Source organism: Pangasianodon hypophthalmus, chromosome 9, assembly GCF_027358585.1.
Source record: "Pangasianodon hypophthalmus isolate fPanHyp1 chromosome 9, fPanHyp1.pri, whole genome shotgun sequence".
Classification (NCBI taxonomy): Eukaryota; Metazoa; Chordata; class Actinopteri; order Siluriformes; family Pangasiidae; genus Pangasianodon; species Pangasianodon hypophthalmus.
The window spans coordinates 15488882-15516011 of NC_069718.1; the positions used below are offsets into that span (position 1 = coordinate 15488882).

Here is a 27130-nt window from a genome sequence, read left to right on the forward strand (position 1 = left end):
TATCCATCTCTGCTGATGGATAACAGTAGAGAGACATAATCTGGAAGTATGAGATCCTTTGGCTATCATTTTTTATTTTTTATTTATTCATTGTAATGAAAGGGTATTGCTATACTAATTTTTAGATACTGCCCATCTGTAGTTGCAGTAGAGATGATCCTTGGCTTAAACCCATTGGTGTTTGTCTGTTTTTAAGTGCTTCACAGTCTCTCATAATGGACTCTGAGGCAGTAAGGCTTTACTGCTCCTGTTTGATGGATATCATAAGGAACAGAAGGTTTATTGTAGCTATTACTTAATAATATTAAGTGGGTCCCTGGAGGACTAGTGGTTAGGCCACAGCGCTCTCACCGCTGCGGCCCGGGTTTGATTCCCAGCCAGAGAACCGACCCCAGCCACTGGGGTTGCGTGCAAAAGTGTGCTCTCTCAGTGCTGGTCCCAAGTCCAGATGAAACTGGGGAGGCTTGCTTCAGGAAGGGCATCCGGCATAAAAACTGTGCCAAGTCAAATACACAGACCACTGATCCGCTGTGGCAACCCCTCACGCGAGCAGCCCGAAAGAGGAACAACTTAATGATATTAATTAATATTAATATTACTATTACGGACCAAAAAGTTGTTGATGCTGACGCAGTGCATTTGACTCACTATAAGATTGTGCTTTCCATTCAGTCAAAACTAAAAGCGCAACAGTTTCCGCCGTTCCGTATCGGTTATAAACAGTATTGTTATATGACAGACCTGTGCATTCTGCTGCTCACAGACCCACTCCAACGCATTTCTATTTTTAAAGGCCCGTGTAAGGCTGCATAAACTCGCAAGCATCATGCAGCCAACGTCATTCCAGGTTTGTCTGCTGTGGGTGTGTAGTGAAGGCTGATGTGTCCAGTTCAGATTTAAAAAAAATCAGTAGTCTAGGCAGATTTTGGGTCTGAGCACTTACTTTTTATTCATAGTTGCCTGGTGGAGAAGCAGGTTCAACAACCTGAAAAAGGGAAACTTTTTTCCCTTGGTATGTTAAACCTTTATGTGCTTCATGGAGTTAAGGCAGATTTAACAGACAATGCTTTCAGAAACAGGAGCACCGTATGTGGACACATTAAGGAAAGTGAGCAAGCCCAGCGTAAAAAGCTGTCATATAACAAAGTCACCACACGGTTAAATATGCTGAGAAAATAACGAAGCTAGCCAGACTTGAATATCTATTCTGTGGAATATGAGGACAGAAAACAACAAGTTATAGAGTTAAAGAGTTTCTTCTGAGGCTGCAAACATGATGTGCTAAATGGTGCTTTTGACTAAAGATGATGATAATAATAATAATAATAATAATAATAATAATTTCTGACCTCCGACTAGGAAAAACTAAAGAACCTCCTACTAGGAAAAGTGGGAAGGTTTCCTCAGCCCCCAAGTTCAGCGTACATCACCATGTTAACATGACCACACAGACCATCCACAGTAAATAATATAATACTAATAAAGTAATGAGTTAACACTGGTATTTATTTCAATAAACATAAACACATTAGTTGGGTAAATCTGCAGCACTGTGACCATGCAGTTTGTTGTTTTGAAAAAAAGTAAATACAAAAGAAAAACACACACACACGCTTCATTGGAGGTGTCCATGTTTTTTTTTTCTTTCTTTGTAGCGTAAACGCATCAAGCTTGAAAATTATATAATTACATGTTCAGACTTCCCACCTCTTTTCAGGCAGAAACCAAAACATAGGAGTGGGCAGCACACTGGAGCGTCCTCCTGCCTGGTGGGCTGGCTGATCATTTCTGATTTTTCCACTTGTGAAATTTATAATTTCTCTATACCACTTTGTTGCTTTTGGTATTTTAATATTGTAATACAGTAAGTTGAAACCATGTTTGTACGTTTTCCTCTGTTTTTGTGTAACAAAAAAAAAAAAAAAGAAGAAGAGTCTGGCCTTTAATAATCGTATATTCATCTCAGACAGTAAAGTAGATCATATACACTAAAACCTAAATCTTCAAAGCTTGCTTGTGTTCTAGTTGAAAAGACTAGTTTTCTGTAATTTATATAATATTTGTATTTGGTGGCTCATCAGAGTTTTCTCCAAAATATTTAGTTCAGATGACTTTACTGACAAAATTCCCCTTATCAGCAGTTAGAACAAATTTAACATTACTGTATGCACTCTTTTATTTCATAAAGTGTTTAGTATGTTATGTATATAAATATTAGTGACGTTAAAAAGCCATCGCATGGGCTTAATGTTATTATCAGGCTCATCAAAAATTCATAAATAACCACTGGGTTCTTGTGCTTGGGTGTGTCCAGGAAGAGCACTCTGTATGTGGCACTAATCATTTTAACACTTCTTTTCAGTTTTTTTTTTTTTTTTTGTATCCCACATTTTTAAGGATAAAGAACCAGGCCATATTAGTTTGGCCACTAGATGGCGGCAGTAGATTCGGACATGCAGTGCCTGTGGGATTGTTAACCATAAGCATGCTGAACTGTAGTGTTTTAGTAGCTGCCTGGAAATTGCTCTCTTACTCATCGCTATTATCACTGAGGTGCTCTTAAACGTATCAACTGTAATTACTATATATCCTGTAATATGTGGCGTTTTCTAGTCTCCATTTTTCTCCCCTTAAAACTAAACAAACTGGTTCATAGAGAGTATAGCCCAGTCATTCTGGCATCTCTGTCTTGGTTACGAAATGTGCAAGACAGTCTCAAACTCATGTTTCATCTTATTACAATGAATCCATTTAAATGAAGGGAAAGAAGAAAAGCACATGTCTAGACCTATAAGCTGTGTCAGACGTGTTGTGTGAGCCAGATGGGTTTGCGCGCGCGTGTGTGTGTGTATGTGTTTGTGTGTGTGTGTGTGTGTGTTAAGGAGAGTTTTTGACAGCAAAGATGAAGAAATATGAAACCTGCAGTGCTTGAGTGTTTATAAATGGAACAGTGCATCTAGAAAATCTGACTACAACTACCAACGCTAAAATACTACAATTTATTGATTATGAAGTATCAAAACCTACATGTACTCATTACTAGATCGAGTTTAGATCCAGCGTTGCCTCAAAATCTGTTGGCATTGCTGTTTAGTGATAGGAAAACAAAATGTGTTACCTGCTGTTACCTCACTTTATAATACAACACTTTATAATGTACAGTTTATGCTGGCTTAACTGCTGCTAAAATGTTATGTTACACATGTGGATTAATCCACAATCACAAATGTCACGACTATGATTGTTATTATATAATGACGTTGTAGCTACCTTCAGTTGAGTACTGCTATGATTAATAAAGCTTACAATATCACCACCGTATAGGCTTGTGCGATATGATTTAATCACCAATTTAAGCAACACTGCCTGGAAGCTCCGCCCCCTTTCCTTCATCGTCACCAAAATATTTCAGCTAAAAATGGTCACAAAAACGGGACTTTCATTTTTCAGCTGTAAGAGGGGAAAAAGATGAATTTTTCTGTTGAATCTCACGCTTTATAAATAATGTTAATGGCGATGATGAAAAAAAAAATCCTGCACAACTCGGCACTCATGCACAACAGCCATATCGATATCAGCCATGTGAACATCAGACAACTGATTTGTAAAAGGATTATATTGAAAATGTGCTGCGATGTGTGTTTTTTTTTTTTAAAAAACAGTTTACTGTGTATTACTGTGGACTCACCTAAATATCCTCCATCCAGCTGAGATTTGTCTCTGCCAACAAGCAGTTCCCGACTGCACAGCTGATAATATTACACCCTCCTGTACTCTCCTTAAACCTGAAATGGTGGACTTGCTTTTTTTCCTGTCGTCACGTGTGAACAAGTAGATCATTTATTTTTAAAATGATAAATCACGAGCCTGATACAGGTGCTATACATGTAGCTAAATCTACAGTATCTTACTTTTAAGTATAGCCTATGCATTCTCCCTGAAACACAAAGCACAAAACTTATCAATAAGAGACTTTGCAGGTCAGTAGGCTAGATAAGGAATCATGCTGTTACAGGAAAATAAAATCCATGTTGGATTTTGCGTTGGGCCGCTTTCACTCTGGAGTGGATAATTTTCTGCACAGCCTGGTGGGCTATATCTCTTATACCTCAGCAGTTTGTCAACGATTATTAAATTAGAATTTATTAATGAATGACACGTCACACTATATATAGTTACATTTAATGTTATGGACATTCTTAGGACAAGTTAGCACCTGTAATCACTTGTGCTATAGTGGCTGTAAACATTCCCAGCTTTTCATGTTACCAAGAAAGCAACATGTGAAAAAACCTGTGTCCTAAAGACTTAAAGTGGAAAATGTACTGATCTGCTACAGAGCGCTGATACTGGAGACTCCTTCCATAAATAAATGTCTCCTTGCAGAAACCTTAACCATATCCACAGTTGTATGTTTTTCTTTGTTAAATAACAGGTTTTGTTATGGGTTCACGTGAATAGTTTTGGGTTAATTCTTATTTATTTGGTGGTTCTTAGGAGTTCTTGTGAATATTTACGGATTAACACCTTGTTTTTGTTCTTGTTTAGCTCTTGCATGGCCAAAAAGCTAATCATGATTCACAGGGTTCTAGGTGTTAATGACCTCCTTATAGTCCACTTAAGGAGTGTGTGTCTGTGTGTGTCTGTGTGTGTCTGTGTCTGTGTGTGTGTCTGTGTGTGTGTCTGTGTGTGTGTCTGTGTGTGTGTCTGTGTGTGTGTCTGTGTGTGTGTCTGTGTGTGTGTCTGTGTGTGTGTGTGTCCAGCACCTGGCATTAATTACACACAGACGTCCTCACTGTCTCTCGCGCTCAGCAGTGGTGTGTCTGCTCTTGCAAAGTTTGTTTATAGATTACAACAGCTTGGTGTCACTGCTGCTCAGGCAGGGTTTTGAGGGCCACTACCACCCACTCGTACACACAGTCTGTCTACAGTGGTCTTTTGTCCATTGTTTTGGCGTGTGTGTGTGTGTGTGTGTGTGTGTGTGTGCTGCTTTTTCTCTGCTCTGCAGCGTGACACTGATGTGCTCTGATTCTCTAATTGTGTGTGTGCAGTTGCTGCACATTTTGCTGCCTGTGGTCACTGACATGTTCCTTCATGCTGTTATTGTGTCAGCAGGAACATATTGTTACTCACTAACCACAATAGTCTTACAGATAATGTTATGCATTTTGCTGTTCTCACCTAGGAGAACTTCTCCATCTTTTTTTTTTTTTTTTTTTGGCAAAAGAAAAATATAAACTTAAATTCATACAAATGTTGTCACCCTGTCCTAATGGTGCATTTCTGTGTATGTCCTGCAGGGGCTGCTCCTCTCAAAGTGCAGATGCCTGCCCTCTCACCCACCATGGAAGAGGGCAACATCGTGAAATGGCTGAAGAAGGAAGGTGAGAGGGAGCTGCTGGCTCTTACATTCTGTTACAGTCACGCACTGCATTCAGCTCAGGCTTGTGGAAGGTTTCATCGCAATAATTGGATATAGCAGCTTATTATATTACAATACTGTTATAGTTTAAAAAAAAAAAACATCAGCCTCATTCTGTGTCTTCACACATGACTGATTTTTTACTCGGAGAGACTTTCTAGCTTGTGGTCACTTATCAGATGAAGTGATGTAGCACTTCCCACTTATTATTACATGATGTAAAATGACGTACACTTACTCACAGCACACACCTCTTATAGCCTTCTTTAAAGCAGAGGTTCTCAAAACTTTTGCAATCAGGGATGCCTTTAACTTTAAAATAAATTCCATTGACCCTCTCAAACCAGAATCTAGCTATTTAATTATTATGTACAATAACATTTCGGCTATTTATTGCACCTATAGAGCTTTTATTCCTGATATTTCCTCCAACTTGACACATTAGGTCAATTAATTCAAGTGACCAGTCAGACAGGCTAATAACAATAAGAACTTAATAGACATAATAAATGTATCATTTAAGTTATTATGTTATTGTCTTGTTATTTCCAGAATAGTAACTATGTTAATAATAATAATAATAATAATAATAATAATTATAATAATAATGATAATAACGACAGACCCCTTGGCTACGCTTCACTGTATGCTTCAACATGATAAATTATGTTACAATATGCTTGTCTCAGATATTGTGGAGATCTTGATATCTTTTTATATATTTTTTTTTTATTAAAAAAAACATTTAATTACAAACTGATTGGAAGCGGCTGATGTGGTGTGAAAGTTTTATGCGTAATCTTTGTAATTGTGCCGTTATTTTTTATTATTATTATTATTTTTTTTTTTTTTACATATTTATTTAATTAAGCAAACCTATATCATGATGCGTAGCTTGTATCGTAGAAATGCCTTAGATAATTGTCATATTGCCAACCCTAACTTCACTTACCCTGTTTGAGAAGCATTGCTTTAAATTCTCCATGTTTTGCATTTTACCTGAGTTTAACTAGAACTTTGACAAACATATGAGCAGGGACAAATATTAATCTGATACAAACAATTAATTTAACCTAAAAATAGGAAAAATGGGTATTTTTGAGCTATATCTCTGTTTGTATCTGTCATATCACAGGCTTTGTCCTAGACTGAAGCGCGAAGGATTTTGTTTTGGTATAGTGGCAGCCAGTGAGTGGACACATTAAATGACCTGAGAGAGTTATTCTTTCTTCAGTAAATGATTAATATATGAAAAGTATCAGCCAGCTTCAAAGCTTTATGAAAGGTGAGAAATTTACATTTTAGTGCCTGTGGATGGATTAATAAAGGATACCTATGTCTGTGAAAGAACCTTTTCACAGTTCCCACATTTCATTTCTTTGAGACAGTGAGACGTTTACAGAATGAAAGAAGAGGAGATAGAGGAGACTCATCCATACACACCTCGTACTGTTACTCTACATGCACATTTGCTCGTTTGGCTGATGCTTATATTAGAGACAGGACACAACAACTTGGTGGTGCTGGGATTTGAGCTCACAGCCTTCTGATCAGTAGCCCTAGTCTTAACCTCAGAGTAGACAATATGATACATGGCTTTAAACCTCTTCAGTGTTGTACACATCAACAAAGACCCATTTTGTCACTGCCTTATCAGAGAATATTTGTCACTTTCATATTAATGAATGTTTTACATTTTAAGCTTTTTATTCAGATTTAATGGTGTGATGTCTCACAGAGACTTTCATATGATTTGTATTCTATTATTAAATTATTAAAATGAAAGTCGTGAGTTTTCTTGTAGAATTGTATATTTGAATAATTGAGACAATATTTTGCAGTATATTTGAGGGGAAAAAATCAATACAGCCCTGTTAAACAACAGAACTATAGCGAATGAATTCAACCTGATATTAAGAAGCTGCTGTTATTGAAAAATCTGTTAGCTCAATACATCAACATTAAGCAGACGGCAGTAGCTGTAGTTAAACAAGGCTTCGCTGATCTCTCTCATACGACAGAAATAACAATAGACGTAGTAAAAAGGTGACTCCCAAGTGATGCAGGTTTCTAACGTAACTAAGAGAATATACTCAAAGAAACGCAAAGCACTTTCTCTGAGGGTTTTCTTTCATTATCTGTTTATTTGTTTATTTTATTTTGGTTCCTATGTAGAAATGTCAGTCATTTTGCACCATCCTTCCCTCCTCACACTGAACTAAATTCACATGTGACAGTTTAAAAAAAGCACAGGGAAACCTACAATATGACTATTCTCCATCTTTCAGGAGTGACAGAAGGTAGGGCTGGGCAATATGGATGAAATCTTATATCATGACAAGGATAATGTCGTATCTTGAAATTATATATTATATTTTCTCTAAAACTGATGAAAAAATGATCAAGACAGAATTATCAAGAACAAACACCAGTGAAAGGCATGTTTTCTTTTCTCTTTTTATTTGGAAGTGACACTGAACAGAACTACCACAAATGAAAACAAGAAAAACATAACAGTATGAATGCATTTATAAAAAGTAAATATTAAAACACTGTTCAATTTCAAGTTTCAGGAATCAAATGACAGAAGAACTGTACAGAGGTACAAGCTCCTCATCTTTTAGTTGGACTGATGCCTGTTCTGTGTTATAGTGTTGCGGGGGGTTTCGCTCTGTGTCGCGCTCCTCCGTGCTCGTTTTTGTTTTTGTTACAGCACACCGCTAGTAGCTTCTAGCTCCAGCCTTAGTGACGTAAATCGGCTGCTGAAATATAGCTTTTGCAACATTGGTGATATAGACGATATAGGAAAATATCTATTACTAGACATTTTTCTATCAGCCTATGTATCGTCATATCGCACAGCCCTGCAGACTAAACAGTGCAAAGTAGTAACGCATTCATAAATGCGGTCGTCCTGTAAAACATTTTTTAAAAATCAGTGTTGTCATTGATGGGGTAACTTTTTTTCTCTTGCTATAGCTCTTCTTGATATTGAAACCGAAATACGTTATAATATTCGTAGATTAGTTTAGATTCATTATAGAGCTTGACAGTAGCAATGATTTATCTGATTTATTTTCCCCAGACCAAGTTGCAATAATACAATAAAAAGTTAAAGAATTAAATGTTTCTTAATCCAATTTTCTGTTTTGTTTTTTTCTTGCTGTGAACTAATGACAAAAGAACATGCTGCGTAACAGTTGAAATATTTGATTTTTGTGGTTAGTAATAGCAGACGTAGTTAGATGATCTGATATATCTGTACTTCCTTCTTGAGAACTGGGCTTTATTACCTTCCCAGGAACATAAGAGTACATGTACAACAGGGCTGCGCACTTGTGGTGTGCAGGGTGCTTTTGTACTTGGTGAACAAGGTTTTTTTTTTTTTTTGGTGCATACTAGTGAAGTTTTCAGGTCTGACTCTGCAATATTCATTACATTGTCTTTTTCCTGTTATTCATTATGGGAACTTATGTTTTTCCTTGTACTCCTTTTACAAACACTAACCGAGTGAGCAGTTGTGTGCCATAAAGAGCTAGAACCATATCTGTTTATGAGAGTAGGTTATAAAAATACATGAGTTTTGCCTGTGTATCTATTTTTAGGTCTGTAGATAAAATTAAATAAATGTTAAGGAGTCAGTTGGTTAATAAAGAGTGATCAGTGTTGCTCTTACTAGTGATAACTGTGAACGGGGGGAGAAATGTACCAAAAAAGTGTTGGTTTGTGTTGCTTGACCACACAGGAGAGTGGAAGAGTGCATGTACTGACATTTCAGTGTGACTTGTCAAGATTAGGCATCACTTCTGATATCGCTAAGGCATTAATAATGGTGCAAGAACAACCTGCAGAGCATACACTCACCTATATTAACCACTTTGACCTTTCACTTTCCTCATGAGATGCTCCTGTTCAATAATGATGGGCATGCAGAAGCACTAACGTAGTGTTAAAGGCACACTGGATTATAATTTATCTCAGTCTCATCTCTCCTGTCCTCATTTCTTTATTTATTATTTTGTCTTTATTTATTCTTTTACTTACTGACTGACTGTCTTACTGCCTGACTAACTTCCTTCCTTCCTTCATTTTTATTTGTCCTGTACCTAAAGGATCCTTCCTATTCACATTTATCTGCCTAAGGATTCTCCACAAGGGGGAGATATTAACACTCAAGTAGTGTTAATATCTTTGTAAAGAGTGTATACACTCTTTGTATCCATCACTGCGGAAACAGACATGAACCTGCCTGACTTATGCGTGGATAGTTTCATTAGCATGTAAGCAATGTTCACATTCACATATGGGCTACAGACACATACACACAGTATTTTATTTCTGTGTGTGTGTGTGTGTGTGTGTGTGTGTGTGTGTGTGTGTGTGTGTGTGTGTGAGAGAGAGTGTGTGTGTCTCCACTCACCATCCACTTCACTGGGAACACCTGTACACCTGCTCATTTATGCAGTTTTCCATTCAGCCAATCATGTGGCAGCAGCACAATGCATAAAATCATGCAAATACAGGTCAAGAGCTTCAGTTTAATGTTCACATCAAACATTAGAATGGGGGAAAAATGTAATGTCTGTGACTTTAACGGGGGCATGGTTTGCGCCAGATGGGCAGAAACTGCAGAACAGGTCGGCCAAGGAAAACAACAGCAGTTAATTACAGAAACATTGTGAGAGCTGTGAAAAACAACAGTCAGTGACATCACCAACAGCCAAAAACAACCCCCCCCCCCCCCCCCCCCCCCAAAAAAAAAAAAAAAGTCAGTGACATCACCAGGAACCTCCACAGTGCAGGGGTGAAGGTATCTTCATCAGCAGTAAGAATCCGGAGGCCAGATTGGAATTCACGAAGAACTACAGAGATGAGCCACAAAAGTTCTGGAACCAGGATTAACCTCTAACAACATGATGGAATGGCCAAAGTGTGGAGAAAGGAAGGATCTGCTCATGAACCAAAATGTACAAGCTCATCGGTCAAGCATGGTGGAGGTAGTGTCATGGCTTGGGCTTGCATGGTTGCTTCTGGCTCATAAGCTTTCTTGATGATGTAACTACACTCCTGAGCTGCCGGTGATCCAGACCCCCCTACGCTCTGGACCAGATGAGCATCACTCCTGAGCTGCTGGTGATCCAGACCTGCCCCCCCTTCACTCTGTACCTGCCCACGGGCAATGCTTCACACTGCCACGAAAACGCTTCAGCTGTTTTCCATGGACTACACCAACACACATTGTACTCACACACACGCACACTACAGTGTAAACCCATATGAGGATGGCTTCTCTGTTGAGTCTGGTTCCTCTCAAGGTTTCTTCCTATCACCATCTCAGGGAGTTTTTCCTTGCCACCGTCGCCCTGCTTGCTCATCAGAGACGTCACACACACACACTTCACTTTACTTTTGTTTGTGTAAAGCTGCTTTGAGACAATGACCTTTGTAAAAAAAGCGCTATACAAATTAAAATGAATTGCATTGAATTGAATAACTCATGGTGGTAGAATGACTTCAGAAGTCTACAGAAACAGTTTGTCTGCCAGTTTACAGAGAAATGCATTCAGTGTAATTGGGAGGAAAATCATGCAGCTAGATAATGACCTAAAACACACTGCCAACACAACAAAGGACTATATGTTCCAAGTTGTTTAACACATCTAGATGTACATATCAAGAAACGAAAACTGAAATTCTGATGTATTTTCTAATATTCATCTTTGATCTCAAACCCAAATGTCTTCGGTGTATAGCAAAAACAACAGAACTGGTCTTGCTATTCCAATACTTTGGGAGGGTTGTGTGTGTGCATGTGCATGTGTGTGTGTATATTATTAACTGTATGATGGGTTTGTCATATGGTCCATGTCTGACAGAGCCTGGCAGTAATGGCAGTTTTCTGGATGAATGACATTTGAAGTGATTACACTGAACATTGTCTAATATTAATGTTCGTCCTTCTGGCCCATGGGTTTCAGGATCCGCTTTATTTTCGATCCAGCTTCTTTTCGATCCACGGTATACTCACCACATTCAGATTTCCTCCATACAGCCGTGTGCGTACGTGTGCACGCGTGCGTGTGAGAACCCGTTGTCTTCTAATTGCAGTAATTTTTCATGGATAATGTAAATGTATTCATGAGCACTCCCATGTCTCCATGTCTGGAATGCAAGTGGAGATGACGGTACATTATCATGTGCTGCTGTGTTCAATGGCCTGCTGTGCAGCACAGATGAATTAGGATTATGGAGATGGAGCACACATAAGAAAGAATCCCTGTTGCTCCTTTAGTTTGTTGTTGATTTATTAATATACAGTATTATATTTCATTGCACATATTACAATATACCTTGTTTTCCCCTCAATTTGTAAGATCATAATGATTTTCATTTCACCTGACATCTGGGTAAGAGCGTGACCTAAAGGTGGATCACCTTTAGGCTTAGACAGTTATGCAGGATGATATGTACTGTATAAGGTAGAAATTTCATGCATATGTCAATGAAAAAAAATCCATTAACTCAGAGAAATTGTATGTTCTTTATTAATTGTGTGTATGTTTCTGTGTGTATGCGAGCAGGTGAGGCAGTGGCAGTTGGCGACGCTCTCTGTGAAATTGAGACAGACAAGGCTGTGGTTACCATGGAATCCAATGACGACGGAGTACTAGCTAAAATCCTGGTGAGTGTGTGTGTGTGTGTGTGGTGGGATGGTAGCAGAAATGAAATGGGTATTGAGTGAAAATGAAACTGATTTCACTATATTAGCTCCAATCCCCTGAGTCCTCTCACCATAAGCTTTCTACCTAATCTCATTTAGAGGCTGTGTGTATGTGTACGTGTATATGTGTGTGTGTGTGGGTGTGTGTGTGGGTGGGTGTGTGAGCATTGCCTCCTCCAGTCAGGGCTCCTCATTAAGCCTGCTATGGACTGGAGGAGCAGAACCAGGCCCTAATAAGCCTCTGGCTCCTTTTCCTGGTTTCGTCTTTATGTAGTGCATTAACAGGTCAGGCTCATTCCCTGTCTGTCACATTTAATGTGTCGAGGAGAGAAACAGGATTTCTTAAACAGAAGATGTGAGGGATTTGTCTGTTTGCTGTGAATACCTCTCTTTTGCCGCTTTATAGTTAAAAGCCTTCCATCAGTAGCTAAAGGAATTGTCAGTCATAGACTCATTTCCATAATCCAATGATCTCTCTACAGCAGCTTCCCACAGTTAAATCATCTTAGTGTCCGTGTTTACATGCAGTGCTTTTTGTCAGTTTTAATGAATTTGCATGTACTGTACGTTACATGTAATCCAAACCAAATTGATGCATATGAAGATGTATCATCATAGCAATATTTTATTAACAACAACCAGCAAATGATACCTGCCAGTAATTTAGTAGCTAAGTTCATTTTGTCAGTGTCAAACTCTTTTCATCTAGCCCACAAAAACTTGCAAAAGAATTAGTTCGACCTAGAATTCACACAACGTACACGGCGTGTAAGCGTACTGTCCATGTCACGCATGTTCCGTCTGCGCCATCGAAGCCACACTGCGCTTAATTATTATACAGAAAACTAACGGTTAAACACTAACGGTCAAACATCCTCATGTTCCTCATGAGGGAAGCGGGGACAGCTAACATTTGGCCAGCTGTATTTACAATACAGTTCACATAAAATGTGCTAGAAGACAATGGAACAGTGAGTAAACTGCAAATTTGTATTAATTACGATTAGCCATAAGTGTCATTATCATACAAACACTTTGCACCTACAAGCTGTACAGTCATGACATCATTGCATATTCTGATATGTACACATGGTGTAGGAAGTGTACTTTTCAGTACAGCTGTGGATTTAAATAGTGTAAAAGGCTGAAACAGATGCTAAAGAGTGTGTGTATTTTCATATGTCTCATGGAGCTGTTGTGGATTGAAACACTGGTTAAAATGGATGTATATCTAGTTTGTGTGACACTAAAAATGTTTCTTGTATTAACTGGATTCTGATATGATTGACTCTGAAATGCATCACCCAGTGTAATGACCTACCAATAAAACTGATATTGAGTGATAAGAAGATGTGTGAGACTGAGAACATATGTAAAGTAGCCTTTGAATGAATAGTGTTCTTGTCATTATTATGAAACTAGTATAAATATAGTAAACAGATTCAGGACTACAATAAGCTCAGAGTATAGATGCACCCGGCTGGAAATCGGGTTAGTTCAACATGCATTAGTCATTAGTTTCACATTAGTTCAGGATTTTAATCACCTCACTTGTGTTAATAATGCCCATCTCAACAAATTGGACTCCCAGTGTACATGTTAGACAGAAAGGGAGAGAGAATTTGTGTCCTTTTCATTTTGAAATATTAATTCTGAAATATCTCCTGTTTCCAATCCACCTTGTCTGTTATTTAAACGCTCAGTAAATTCTGTAAATGAAACAGAGTTTTGTTTCTGCACATGGAGAAGATTTTTGAACATGGCATTTGAGCTGTGTTGTGTTACATGCACATACTCGATGCAGGATCTATGCACATATTCCCTTTGTGAAAGTAATCAGAATTAAAATTTTTTAATTTTGTCAAATTATTTTTCTATTTAACAGATTATTCAACAGATTAACTTGTCCGTTCTTTTGATTGGGGAGAAACCAAATTCAAATTTACTAAATTTGCTGTATGCTGTGGGTTTTTTTTTTTTTTTTTTTTTTTTTTTTTTTTTTTTTTTTTAATTCCAACTGATATACCAATCTGAATTAAAAAAAAAAAGACATTAGTGAATTATCAGATCATTAGGCTGCATGTAAACATAGCTGATGAAGGTTATTTCCACATTTTTCTGATTTTTTCTGACTGGAACCCAGCTGAGAGTGATAATGAGAAGTGGGGGTGGTGTGTATGTCTGGCAGCATGGACTTCATCCTGATGTGTTTTACCTGCTTGGTAGACCTGATCTAAAGTGTAGAATAAAAATGCATTGCTATGCAGGGTAGTAACACAGCATTGAATTTTTTATTTTTATTTATTTATTTTTTTTCTTCAATTTCCCCTACCTCTGTTACAGACACATGTGCAGTCTGTAGATGTGTGTGCAAACTGAATGATCTGTAATAGTCACATTAAAATATTGCAATAAAAAGCTGACCTTTAGACATACAGATACACACCTCAGCTTCCTCTGCAAGGGAGTTTCCATGGCAACAGGCCATGGGAATGGGGGTTGGGGGCTTAAAGTAGGAGCAGAATGAAAATGGCCTGTATTAGTTAACCACCTCCTTCCTGCACCTGCACCATGAATACACATCGTCATGTGTATTGCCTTGCGATGGTAAATAAAATAAATGTGCTTTGGATTCACAGGATGTTTCTCTAAGCGTCTCTGTACATATCTCTCCCTCTCTGGAACAGCTGTTTATAAAGGTGTATGGAGCCATAATCAATTATTCTCTGCACTTATATGTTTAGAAGTGTCCCGGGAAGCAGGAATACGGACTTGAATTCACAGATCATCTCCTACATGAAACACACCTCAATATCAGGCTGCCTCATATCCATCATTTTGAAATCACTGTAATAGTGTCGACATGGAGAGAGAGTGGCTGTATGGTACTGTATTAGGCAGAGAGGTGGGATCTTGAGAGAGATGGATGGGCTGGAGACTCTAGAGCTCACTTTAAGGTTCACGTGTACTGGTGCACTTTCTGTGTGAGAGGATGCTATCCTAAGTTCAGTACTTTAACTCTCCTTTCAGGGTTTTCTTTCATGTCCATGAGAGGAGAGGCTGTGTGGTGCTATTGATTTTTCAGTAACTGCCTCCATTGTGTGTCTGTGCTATGTGTCTTTAACGTCTTAATGTGTCCTGGTGAGATTGCTTTGAATGCTGCTTAAAAAAACAGATGTTAGGATGACCTTAAAGACAACCCGACATCAAATCTGACCTTTATCATTCCACATATCATTGGTTCACGTCTCTGGTCATATCGTGTGCACATCATTAACATTGATCTCTCAAAAAAACAAAATCAAATTTCAGAAGTGTGTGTTATGATTTCCATTTCACAGTTTTTAAATTACATAGCTTTAGGAAGGAAGATTATTTTTTTTATTTAGTGGCTTTTTAAGTTTTCTTTTCGGTAGGCTAGCTTTTTTTTTTGAGCAAGACTGTTTATACAAGTATATGTCTATAGATACCACTAATAATTAAAAAAGTAAGGTTACTGTTTGGGTCAGTGAACACTTGCTGCCGCACGTTGCTGCTTTGGTTTCATTAGCTCAGCACGACTCAGCTCCCATCCACTACACCCAGTTTGGTGCTTCCTCTCTTCACTACAAGTGCCAGCCGCGTGCCCTGTGCCCCCATGACATCCGCCATCTGCAGCTCCATTTCAGTGGGACTTCACCTTTCCTATTTTAACCTCATTATCATCAATAGCAAGGGGGTTGCTAGAGCATATAATTGCTCAGTTTCCCATAAATTCTGTTGTATTAACATGCAAGTTTTTCCATTGTGTTGCTTTTTATATTTGGTGTATAATCACTGCAATTTTATCTGCATTTGAACTAAAAATATGATGGAGGCAGACACTACAGACTTAACCCAGCACCAAATGTGTGCTAGTTAAAATACAAGCTCTGGTTGAAGTGGAAAGGGTTACTCTGCTGTTATCTCTGAGATAACAAGCGCCGCTTGGGGCTCAGACTGGGGGGTGAATGTAGGGGCTTTCTCTGACACTCTGCACATCACCACAGCTAGCCTGTTAACTCCAGCTAGGTAACAAAAATATAGAGTAGAAAGCCAAAATATATAATCCCTGGGTGATTTCCCCCCCCTGTGTACTTTGTCCTACAGCCTGTCATCAAAGTTTGGCAGACACTGTATAGTGTTAGAAAGCTAGCTAAAACCAGACTGTAGAATAAAATGATGCATATCAGGAAATCAGAGGACTCAAATTTGAGATAGAAAAATGCTGAGAAACTCACCGGTGTATTTGACATCTCTAAGCTGACATATGATGTGTACAGATTTCCTGTGAAATGGCAGAGTGCTGACTGTGAATTACTATTATAGGCCACTCACAGCAGCTCAGGAACATCACGTTATAAAGTGTTTTATAATCCTCCATGTTTATAATTTCAGTTTTAACAAAAACAACCCTACACTGTAGCTTTCGAGACATTTTTATTCCACATAAAAGATCATATTTCTCCTCACTCAAGTCTACTGAGATTAACTAATACATTATAGAGGAATTGTTATTATGAGCTCTGTTGTTAAAATTGGTATCTTTTTATACAAATCTGTTCTGCCCCACAGTAACAAAAAGGCACATAAATCTCATAACAGATTGAAGAATAACCATTTTCTTTATTAAGGGCAGCCCTGAGGTGCTTAGCGCATCTCACACATTATTTGTTTTTGAATTATTCACAAAAATCAAAGGCAATGTTGCTGTAAATCTCCCAGAAGACCAGCTCACTGCGACTCTGCCTAGTAACAAGCACCGGAGTGTTTGGTTCGATCCTGGCAGTCTTTGACACTCCTCTGACCCGATCAATGTGCCTGGTGTATTTTTTATGAAGTAAGGAAGCCAACCCACCTCCCCCCATAGTCTCACATGTGTGACCTCAGTGTGCAGAGGGTGTTCCTGTGCTTTGAATACACATAGATCTTGGTTTATTGTAGCAGCACTTCTCTCAGTTTGACATTACTTTTAACTTTTACCTTTCCCTATTAAAGCCTTAAAGCAAGTCTCTGTCAAACCAACAATCTAGATGAGCTGAAACAAAAAGCAAAAAGGCAAGTGGTAGGTTGTAATTTCCCAATCCATCCAAGTGATGGCAGTGTCGAGCTCTTCATTTCAGCCTGAGTCCAATTAAGCCCAGCCATCTGTGACCATAGAAAGAATGGTGGAATGTAGCACTGACTGATCTAGGGAACACAATTTTTCATTTTCGTGAACACAAATCATTCCATGTTATTTTTTATGCCTGAGAAACTACTAAAATGCCCTAGGACCGTCTTGACACTTTTATTCTCAGGATCTATGAAAATGCATAGATTACACACGCAATTTGGTAATGCCCCCCCAAAAAAAAAAAAATATATATATATATATATATATATATATATATATATATATATATATATATATATCCACCACAAACACCCAATTAGTTATCTAAGCTATTTTAAAATAAGGTTCCTTATGGGTTCTTTGGATGGATAGTTGTTCTAGCTGAAAAAGGTTCTTGTTCTGAAAGGGAAACCCTGTGTTGGGTTTTTCATAGAACATTTGAGGGTTCTTCCAGAATGACATAGAACGCTTTATGAGTGTAGATGTACTAGAGATGGCACAATACCACTTTTTCTTTTCTGATACTGATACTGAAACCTTATGCATCAGCTGATATCGATTCCCATCCAATACTGTATTTTTAGCTTTCGTTTTTTTTTTTTTTTTTGCTGAAGCACTTCATACTTACATGCTTTTGCACAAAAGTCACTAACTTTGTAATTATAATCAAGCATAATGTATAAATATAATAAAATCAATCCTAAGAAAAGAAAAACTATATTTAACAATCACATATTAGTTAGCTAGCCAACTTGTTAATTCATTAACTGTATCAAAAATGTATCTTTTTAAGATACCTCACAGGATCACGTTCCTCATCCACGCAGTATATAATGCGCTCACAAGCCCATCCAGTATTCACTTGTGGGACAAGATAATCACCAGCCTGCCCATTGTGCCTCAAGTGTGGAATCCTGTATCGTATCCTAAGCAGCTGTTCAGTGGCATTAGGGGCAGGATGCTACCTGAAAGTCATTACAGAAGCCATCAGACTAGCCAAGGGATCCTGCCCCACCAAGAACATCACCTTCATCAGAGCTGGTGAGCAACATTGTCCCCCAGTGAAAACATCTACAGGAATTCTGAGCTCTGCGTGTTTCTGGGATCTGTTGGTAGACCTTGAGCAGCAGCTGAAGTTCCCTAGTCATATTGTAATTACCACCTTGATAGCAAACATTGCCCTGCTGTTCAAGTCAACAGTTGTCCTGCTGGAGCTTACAGTCCCTTGGGAAGACCCCTCGGAAGAGGCCTTTGGAAGGAAGCTGGCCAAATATAAGAGTATGCTCAGCGATTGCCAGCAGGGCGGCTGGAGTGCAGGGTGCTTGCCAGTAGAGGTTGGAAGCCAAGGCTTTGCCTCTAGATCTCTGTCCAAAGCCCTTGGCATGATGAGTTTTGTGGTATTGGAGAAACAAAGAGCCATCCGTAATATCACTGGAATGGCAGAGAGAGCCTCAAGATGGCTGTGGATTAAGACAAAAGAGCCATGGGGATGCTAGTGAACTAGCCATCTGGACACAGGGTGGGGTCTGATCCGCTTCAGCTGGCTTACCTGGAAGAGGATGATGTTGAAAGAGCTGAAACACCTGAGGATTCCAGGAACATCACTGATGTGTCCAGAAGCATCAGCAGATGTACACCATATTGCCAAAGGTTTGTGTACACCTGACCAGTCACGCCCATATGCGCTTGTTAAACATCCCATTTCACATTTAGTCCCCCCTTTGCTGTTGTAATAACCTCCAATCTTCTGGGAAGGCGTTCCACTAGATTTTGGAACATGGCTGTGGGGATTTGCCCATTCAGTCACAAGAGCATTACTGAGGTCAGGCGCTCATATGTCTATGCAGGCCACTCGAGTTTTTAAGCACTAACCTTGGCAAACTGTGGTGTTGGACCTCACTTTGTGCACAGTGACATTGTCATGCTGGAATATATTTGGGTTCATTGGCAGCAGTTTGGAGAAGGCTCACATATGGAAATGATGGTCAGGTGTCCACTTACTTTTGGCCATATAGTTTATATTTAAAGCTAAGCCTGGCTTTAGTGAACTTACACACTATGCTGACAAACCTTTTTTGTGCAAGTAGTGGCTCAAAAATCTAGCACTGTGTTAGCAAATTTGACCGATTCATCAACCTATATGTTGAAATCAGCCACCCAAGTTGACCATGCAAATGTCACAATTTTTGAAGTTCATGTACTTACCATTACTAAGTGATGCAGCTGAAAAGACTTGCTAAGTCACTCTGAAAATGCTTCAAGGTAATTTTTATTTATTGATGTTGTGAGGGTGGTGCATATTCATGTTATTACCAACCTCCCAGAAGTCTGTGGATTTTCTACTTACTAAATACTATGGCAGCTATTTTTTTTCTGTTTGCACAATTTCCAACTTGCTTGCATGAGTGCTAGAGCACATGGCTAGAAATGAACAAAAGAGAATCATGGCAAAATGAGGCTTTTATTAGGCTTTTCCATTGTCAGTTACGAAGGAAGAACTCAGCACTCCCAACTAACAATAGAATTCCTCCAAAATCAGAGACATGAAGTCTGTTAGGCATTGTCTGAGTTCTCTTGGCCCATCCTCCACGTCGTCAGAGCATGGGTATAATACAGGACATATAACTGACATGTATTCATGCTCGATAGTACAGCAGTGACAGCATAACAAGTGCCTTTATACGTTCCACGCGTAATCATTTCGACCAGGAATGTTTCAGCACAAGTTGTTTTGAGTGAAAGACTTTGGTTTGTAATTTCCCTAGTGTTTAGCATCTTTTGCAGCATCTAATATGAACATGAATGAGTTTTATTTGATAGGTGTTTTGAGTACAAGGAAATATAAAATGGTTTAGAAAAATGCGTACATTTTATTTTTAGCCAAACTGCACCTTTAACATTGTGATTTAATCAAGAACTATGTTCGTCTGTTCCTAGTCATGACTTGTTTTTACTTTGGTAGAGCTGTGCCCTGTGGAGAAATGACTCAGTTGCCATTCAGCCCTTCTTAAATTGATCTCTCTCATGCTTTCTTTTATTCCCACTTTCTTACTTTCACTGGCTTCATCACAAGTAATTGAATAGACAGCACAGGATGCGAGAGCCTGACTCTTATATTGGCTCACTATCATCATTGAAATATTATTTGTCCTGATTTATATACAGGGTGTGTCCAAAATACTAAGTAAAAATTGTGAGAGCAATGTCTATGCAGAATGAAAAATATTGACCCCATTAATGTCTGGTTGTTAATGCATATTCTCTCTGAATTGTGTCCTGAGAAATTTTTTAACCATATGCATTTATACTTGTGTACTTATACTGGAAGTTTTTCCAGTTAGTCAAATTGAAACTATTGTCTTAAATGATCTCTTGACAAGCAGCTTCCTGTATTGTTCTCATTTCCAGAGGTTCTATGCAAAAGATTTCGATATAGAAAATCTCAGTTTTGCATAGCGTAATTTACCTAAACTCAAAGGAAGTCTATCCACAGATCAGTGGGCATAGTTTGTTACTTGCGTACACCAATTATGTGGGTTTTTTTTTTGTAATTTACTGGGGAGGGTGTGGGTTGTCATGTGATGCGTGTCATGTGAGGGATGTAATTACTCTTATATAAATATTCATTGGTTTCCATATGAGTATATGTCTATAGCTTCTGATCCCTGTCTTTAATGGCATTAACAGTGGACTCGCACTGAGTAGTTAACTGTTATCCCATTGGTCTGGATATGTTCTTTAATACATTCCTGAGGTAATATTTTTTCATGCATTATCCTAGCCCATTGGTTTTATTAACTCTCTCTCTCTCTCTCTCTCTCTCTCTCTCTGTCTGTCCCTGTCTCAGATGGAGGAAGGTAGTAAGAATGTGCGTTTAGGGACACTCATTGCTTTGATGGTCGAAGAAGGGGAAGACTGGAAACAAGTGGAAATCCCTCCTCTTGTCTCCTCCCAGCCTGCTCCAGCTTCTCCCCCACCTGCAGCTGTACCGCCCTCCCCAACACCTGTAGCCCCGCCCTCCAGAGCTGCACCTGCCGTTGGACCGTATGTAAAATGACAGTGATTGAGATTGGATTTTGCACACCCCACATGACGTTATCTTCACCACTGTGAAGATAATTGTTTAAGACGAGTCTGAAACAAGGATATGTTTTGCAGTAGTCAAGAAGAGCATATCAGCCTCATAATTGGCCCAATTATCCTCTAGCGTGGCCTAGCCACAAAATGCTTCATACTGAAATGTAGACCTCCTTATATAAAGCAGAAGGTGCAGTAATTGGGCTGCTGTTGCTGAATAATAACCAATAATGCAGCACAAAAACCTTTTTTTTTTTTTTTTTTTTTTTTTTTTTTTTTTTTTGCATTTGTGACAACTCTCTTGTCATAGTGACTTTGTCTTGCAAACAGGTCATGTGTAGCAAATCTTCTGCTTGATGAATTCCACTGGGTTGCACTATGACTGTAGCAACCTTAATTCAAGTACTGATGCCAAAGATTATACTCGGAACACCTTTGAGAATTCATGTGATATTTATTTGCCTACCTCTGCAGCAATCATTTTCTTTATCTGCTTCTTTTTGCCTTGCTGAAAAAAGAAACGGGGAAATATAGCCTCATCACGTTTGGAGATGTATATTTTCTTTCTGTGTCACATGAGGTAAGAAATATGATGACTCCAGAGTGGCGCAACATAAAAAGAGTTCACCATGTCATCGGGAGATCGCAAATTCGAATTGACAGTGCCACAGCTTTCCGTGGGCATAAGCCAAGTCGGCAGATTTGGCCACGCTGTCTGGGTGGGAGGGATGGTATACTCTCCCCTGTCAATCACAGAGACACTAGCTAGTCACGGCCGTCTGTGAGCTCATGTATACGTAAGAGGGCAGATAGCATTTTCCTCTGAGAGTGTTATGCTGCCTAGTGACATGGCATGAGCAGCAGTTTGAAAAGATCTGGTTGGCTGGCTTCATGTGTCTCAGAAGAAGCATGTGCTAGCCTTCACCCCTATGCGGTTGAGGAGAACTGGCTGGTGGCTCGGGAGTGGCAGGGAAAATGAGGAAAAATCTTGATTAAAAAATAAAGAAAATGCAGAGATCCTGGTAACTTTTTTGCACATATTTGGTTATTATTATTAGTATTGGACATGTCCTTTGCCATTAACAATTAGATTTGACAAAAATCATTATTATAATTAGTTAATTAATTAATAATCACATTAACTGATATTGGGTGGATTTCAAGGTTATAGAAACACCTCTATGGCCATCCTGTTTTTTTTTTTTTTTGTTTTTTTCTTTTTTTTTTTCCCTCTTCTTTTCTTTTTCAGTTTAGGAGACAAACAGCTTAAATATGCCAATCTATGAGCTCGTTATAGTCCCAGCTGAAACCTAGCATTACTACTTTACTGCTAACTGTTGTGTCCTCGCTGAAACACTTCAGTGTGGAGTGACTGAGGTGTATTTCGGTGAGGATGGTGGTGAGAAGAGAATAGCAGTTTCACTTCGGGTAAGGGTGTGGCATTTCTCACACAGACAATGGCGCACTGTGGTTTTTGTGGCAGGTTTATTCAGTGGATTTGGTGTAATAGGGCTGGAACCAGAAACAAGGAGACTTCCTCAGCATGGTCCTCTATTAGGTGCTTGCTAGTGCAATAGAATGTATAATAATAATAATAATAATAGTAATAATAATAATAATAATAATAATAATAATGATGCATGTAAGTATACTCTGATTTAGTGTGTGCTTTATACCAAAGGATGAAAAGTACAATTGATAAATGACCAAACAAAATGCTTTTGGCTTTGTAATGACAAAGAGAACTGACTCGAGAGTCAGCTATGAGAACTACTCTATTACACTAAACAGAGATTTATCTAGAATGTATAATGACCTTCAGAGATAAAAATCTAATACATATGATGTTACAACACAAAAGCATTCTGTTGAATAAGATAAAAACTAATAAAATGTCCAAGGGAATAATCCAATAACCATTGCAGCACTGGGGATGGCTCATATATTTATTATCATAATCCAGATCAATATGCATTTCCCAGCTCTCATCTATGTGTTGATTGATTGTGTGTGTGTGGGTGTGTGTATGTTTGTTTTTCTTCTCAGGTTGCGGTTGAGTCCTGCTGCCAGACATATTTTAGACACACATGGTTTGGATCCTCACTTGGCCACAGCCACTGGACCACGAGGGCTCATCACTAAAGAGTGAGTATGAAAACACACACAGACACAGACACACACACACACACACACACACACACACACACACATGCTCACACCCAAAAACACACATGCTCACACACACCCATGCTTACTCACAGAGAAAGGTGGGGTTCGTGTGTTAATCCTGTTGTTGTAGTGGGCTTTGTCTCAAAGGAAGTTGTTTGAACTCGCAGAACGTCTGAAGTTGAGAGAGAGAGAGAGAGAGAGACAAAGACAAAGACAGAGATGTGTGCCTTGGGATCTCTGCGCGTGTTTCTAATGCACTCTCTCTGCCACTGGAGGCGAGAAAGAATGCCTGCTACATTGACCAGCATCCTCATTAGCAATGTGGGTTACCATGGCAACCCTATCTCCCTGGTTTCTTACAGAAACAGTGACCATGCTGTGTGTGTGTGTGTGGTTGTGTGTTTAAGTACAAAAGAGGCTAGGCAACCTTGCACACACTGTATAACATCAAGTCTGTGTTGGGGAAGTAGCTTATGGCAAACAGAGAAGTATAAAAAAACCACCCACTGAGGGAGCAGACTGTAGTGAAAATTGGAATTCCCTACACATTTTTTTTTTTTTGACATATTGTGTAATGCTTTTGCTTGCTGCTGTTTAAAGCAGCTTAATGACATTTTTTGTAAAACAAGGCTGTGCTAATATTTAGTGTATATAGAGAATGTTACTGGACCTGGTATGCCCAATGTGGTGTACGTTATGTTTGTGTTATTACTTCTATGATATTGGTGTAAATTGTATTTTTTGCGTGATCAATACCAGTTTTGAAGATTATTATAGTTACCCAAGCCTGGTGTGTATCTCACATGTTCCCTCCCTCATAAGAAATCTCTCTTTTCTTTTTCTCGTCACTTCATTTAAGACCATGGCCCTGTTCCTCGTCAATTGAAAAGAGATCGTATCTGCACGTCTGCACATAGCCATACAATTGCCTATTCTTAGTGCACACAGTATTTTCCTGCCTTTATCTTCCTGACCCACCATTTACGGCTAAATAGGTTGTTCCTCTGTATTGTGCAAGTTTATCTGATAATATTCTCGGGCGCACAGCCTCCCTGTTGCTCTGAGTCCGCAAAGTGGCATGACAACATGGCACCGGGCATTTGGATGAGGTCACCCCCGATTACGCAGTCTTCTGAAAGAAAGAGGAGAGGGCATTGAGTGCATTCATTTTTGCAACCAAAAATGAATTGCATTTCAATATGCAATCAGTTTGTTTTGCGTACATGGAAGATAGCTCGATATCCTGCATTTGGCATTGTACCAGTTTGTGTAAAAGCTGCTAGTACGGTTTGTTGTGTGTTTTCAATTTAACAAATTGAGGCACACATAAAGCACTTGTCCACAGTAGCTCACTGCAGATCTGTGGGATTTCCCACAAACCGTGAGGCATGGTAGAAAAATAACAAGTCTCTCACAGCATCACAGAAGTGTGGGCAGCGTATGACACACAAGTGAGTATGTCTCTGAAATGTTTACTGGTAGGCTTGTTGCATGGAAATAATACAAACAGTGACATAACATTACAGGATTTTAAAATAGGTGTTTAAAAGGGAATTTCACAGACTTTTAAAAAGTTCACATCAGATTGTTAACCCAGTTAACTTAGGTTCTGCTGGATTTTGCCAGTTGAGTTAACTCAACCCAAACACCACTATTTAATATTCACTTTTACAATGACTGCAGATTTTTCTTTACAACAGTGGTGGCTCGTCCACAGGAACAGGAAGGGCAGAGCCCCACTATTTGTATCAGCCATTCAGGAAATATTAATCTTCATAAAGTCCTCATTCACAACTCAGTGGTCAGTATAGATGAAACACTTGAACAAAAACTGAGAACAAGAGGAAAGCTGGTTTCAGCATAACTAGTGTTTATGACTTTACAAAATGTTCATGCAGGCAAAAGGAGAACATGTGAATCTCCACAAAGACAGTAACCCAAGCTTCATGTCATTCCTTTATGATTATGTTATTGAGCTTCTAAGTGAGCTGTGTGGGTGTAGCATCAGAGCTTTCTCATACGGTTCCAGGTCACTTATTAAGTACTGATCATGCAAGAGCATGTCTGTGTGGGTGCACTGATGGCTTGTGTCCTGAAAGAACTAGTAGGTGTGGTGCACGGGAACTCACATGATCATCCACTTCCTCTTTATATTTTGTTCTTAATATTAAGATGGCTAATTTTCAGGCTTTTTTGTCACTTGCTCTGAGTCTTACTGAAAGATTTTCTCATGTTTGGATTATATTTGTATGACTCCCTATTGTAAAGTCCGCTCACTGAGTGCCAGTGTTACTGTGTATGCACACACGCTTTTGAGAGTGTGTACTCTCTGATTGCTCTGTCTGTCAGCTGGGGGATTCCCACCATCTCCAAACAATGACGGACAATTACATCAACAAAGAGCAAGCAAGGAGAGAGAAAGGAGGGAATAGGAGTGTGTGTGTGTGTGTGTGTGTGTGTGTGTGTGTGTGTGTGTGTGTGTGTGTGTGTGTGAGTGAATGTGAGGCCACCTGGCTGACACTGAGAGGCCTAATGTGTGTAGAGAGAGCAAAGTTCGCAGTGCACTGGGCTATAACAAGAGAGCTGAGAGGGAGCAGCCCACCTGATTCCTGTTCATCATGGCCTTCTAAAACCATGTGCTCACTGATCCATGAGCAACCCCACTCCCACTGCCTCTCCCTCTCCCTCTCACACCTTTCCATTTGGAGTGACTTGCATGCTATTCTGCCATTCAATGCAGCTATGCCATTAAGTACAGGATTATACTAATTCAGGATTGCCTTCAAGCAGACATGTGATTGTTCTCTATGCTGTGAAAATCCCATGGATAGCATGTTGTATTTCAGGAGTAATATCTTCTGGAAATCTTCCCTTAGGTGAAAAAAGCAGGTTTAATTAACTTCGTAGAGATTGCAGAAATGTTGGCCTGAGGAGCAAACTGTACAGCTTTGGTATTAAGTGTTGTCAGATGGATGTCAGAAGTGATGATTTGGTAAGAATGGACAATGCAGTAGAACTCTTTCTGATTAAGACTAATAGATTACAGTAGGGAAAATAATCATTTACTTCAATTTTCCTATAAAATATTCGGCATCAACCATAACCAGGCTTTTACACAAGTTTATGCATAATGTTTTACTCAACAGTAATAAATGATTTCAGTTTTAAAAAAATGAAATCTGGATATCTATCTATCTATCTATCTATCTATATATATATATATATATATATATATATATATATATATATAATATAAAAATCAGTAATATGTGCTGCAGCAAATATTCATACTGGAAAAACTCATAATGCAGGCTGTAAAAGTTAAAAATGAATAAGATTTACATATTATATGATCTCGGCACACTAAATCAAAATCTAGGTGTTTACAGATTTGCCCATTTACATTACAAACATATTAATTTGCAATCTTTATTTATATACCATACAAACAAAAGAATGGAGGTGGGAAAAAACATGGTGTTGATAAACATGCTTTTTAGCCCCACCATAATCACTAACCTCATTATTCATCCATATTAGCCGTTATTTGTCACCGTCTTTTACTCATGGCCCGCCCAAAGGTGTCAATTAATAATTAAGAACCTTG

At 38.8% G+C, this 27130-nt stretch overlaps 1 protein-coding gene across 1 annotated transcript in view; it reads left to right on the forward strand.

The window, feature by feature from the left end:
- pdhx (pyruvate dehydrogenase complex component X) overlaps positions 1–27130 on the forward strand; it is a 45565-nt gene that overhangs the window by 2981 nt on the left and 15454 nt on the right. The window contains exons 2-5 of the mRNA XM_026919352.3: positions 5301–5384; positions 12004–12104; positions 21125–21321; positions 23401–23499. Coding sequence (XP_026775153.3) covers positions 5301–5384; positions 12004–12104; positions 21125–21321; positions 23401–23499 — 481 coding nt within the window. The remainder of the gene's footprint in view (positions 1–5300; positions 5385–12003; positions 12105–21124; positions 21322–23400; positions 23500–27130) is intronic.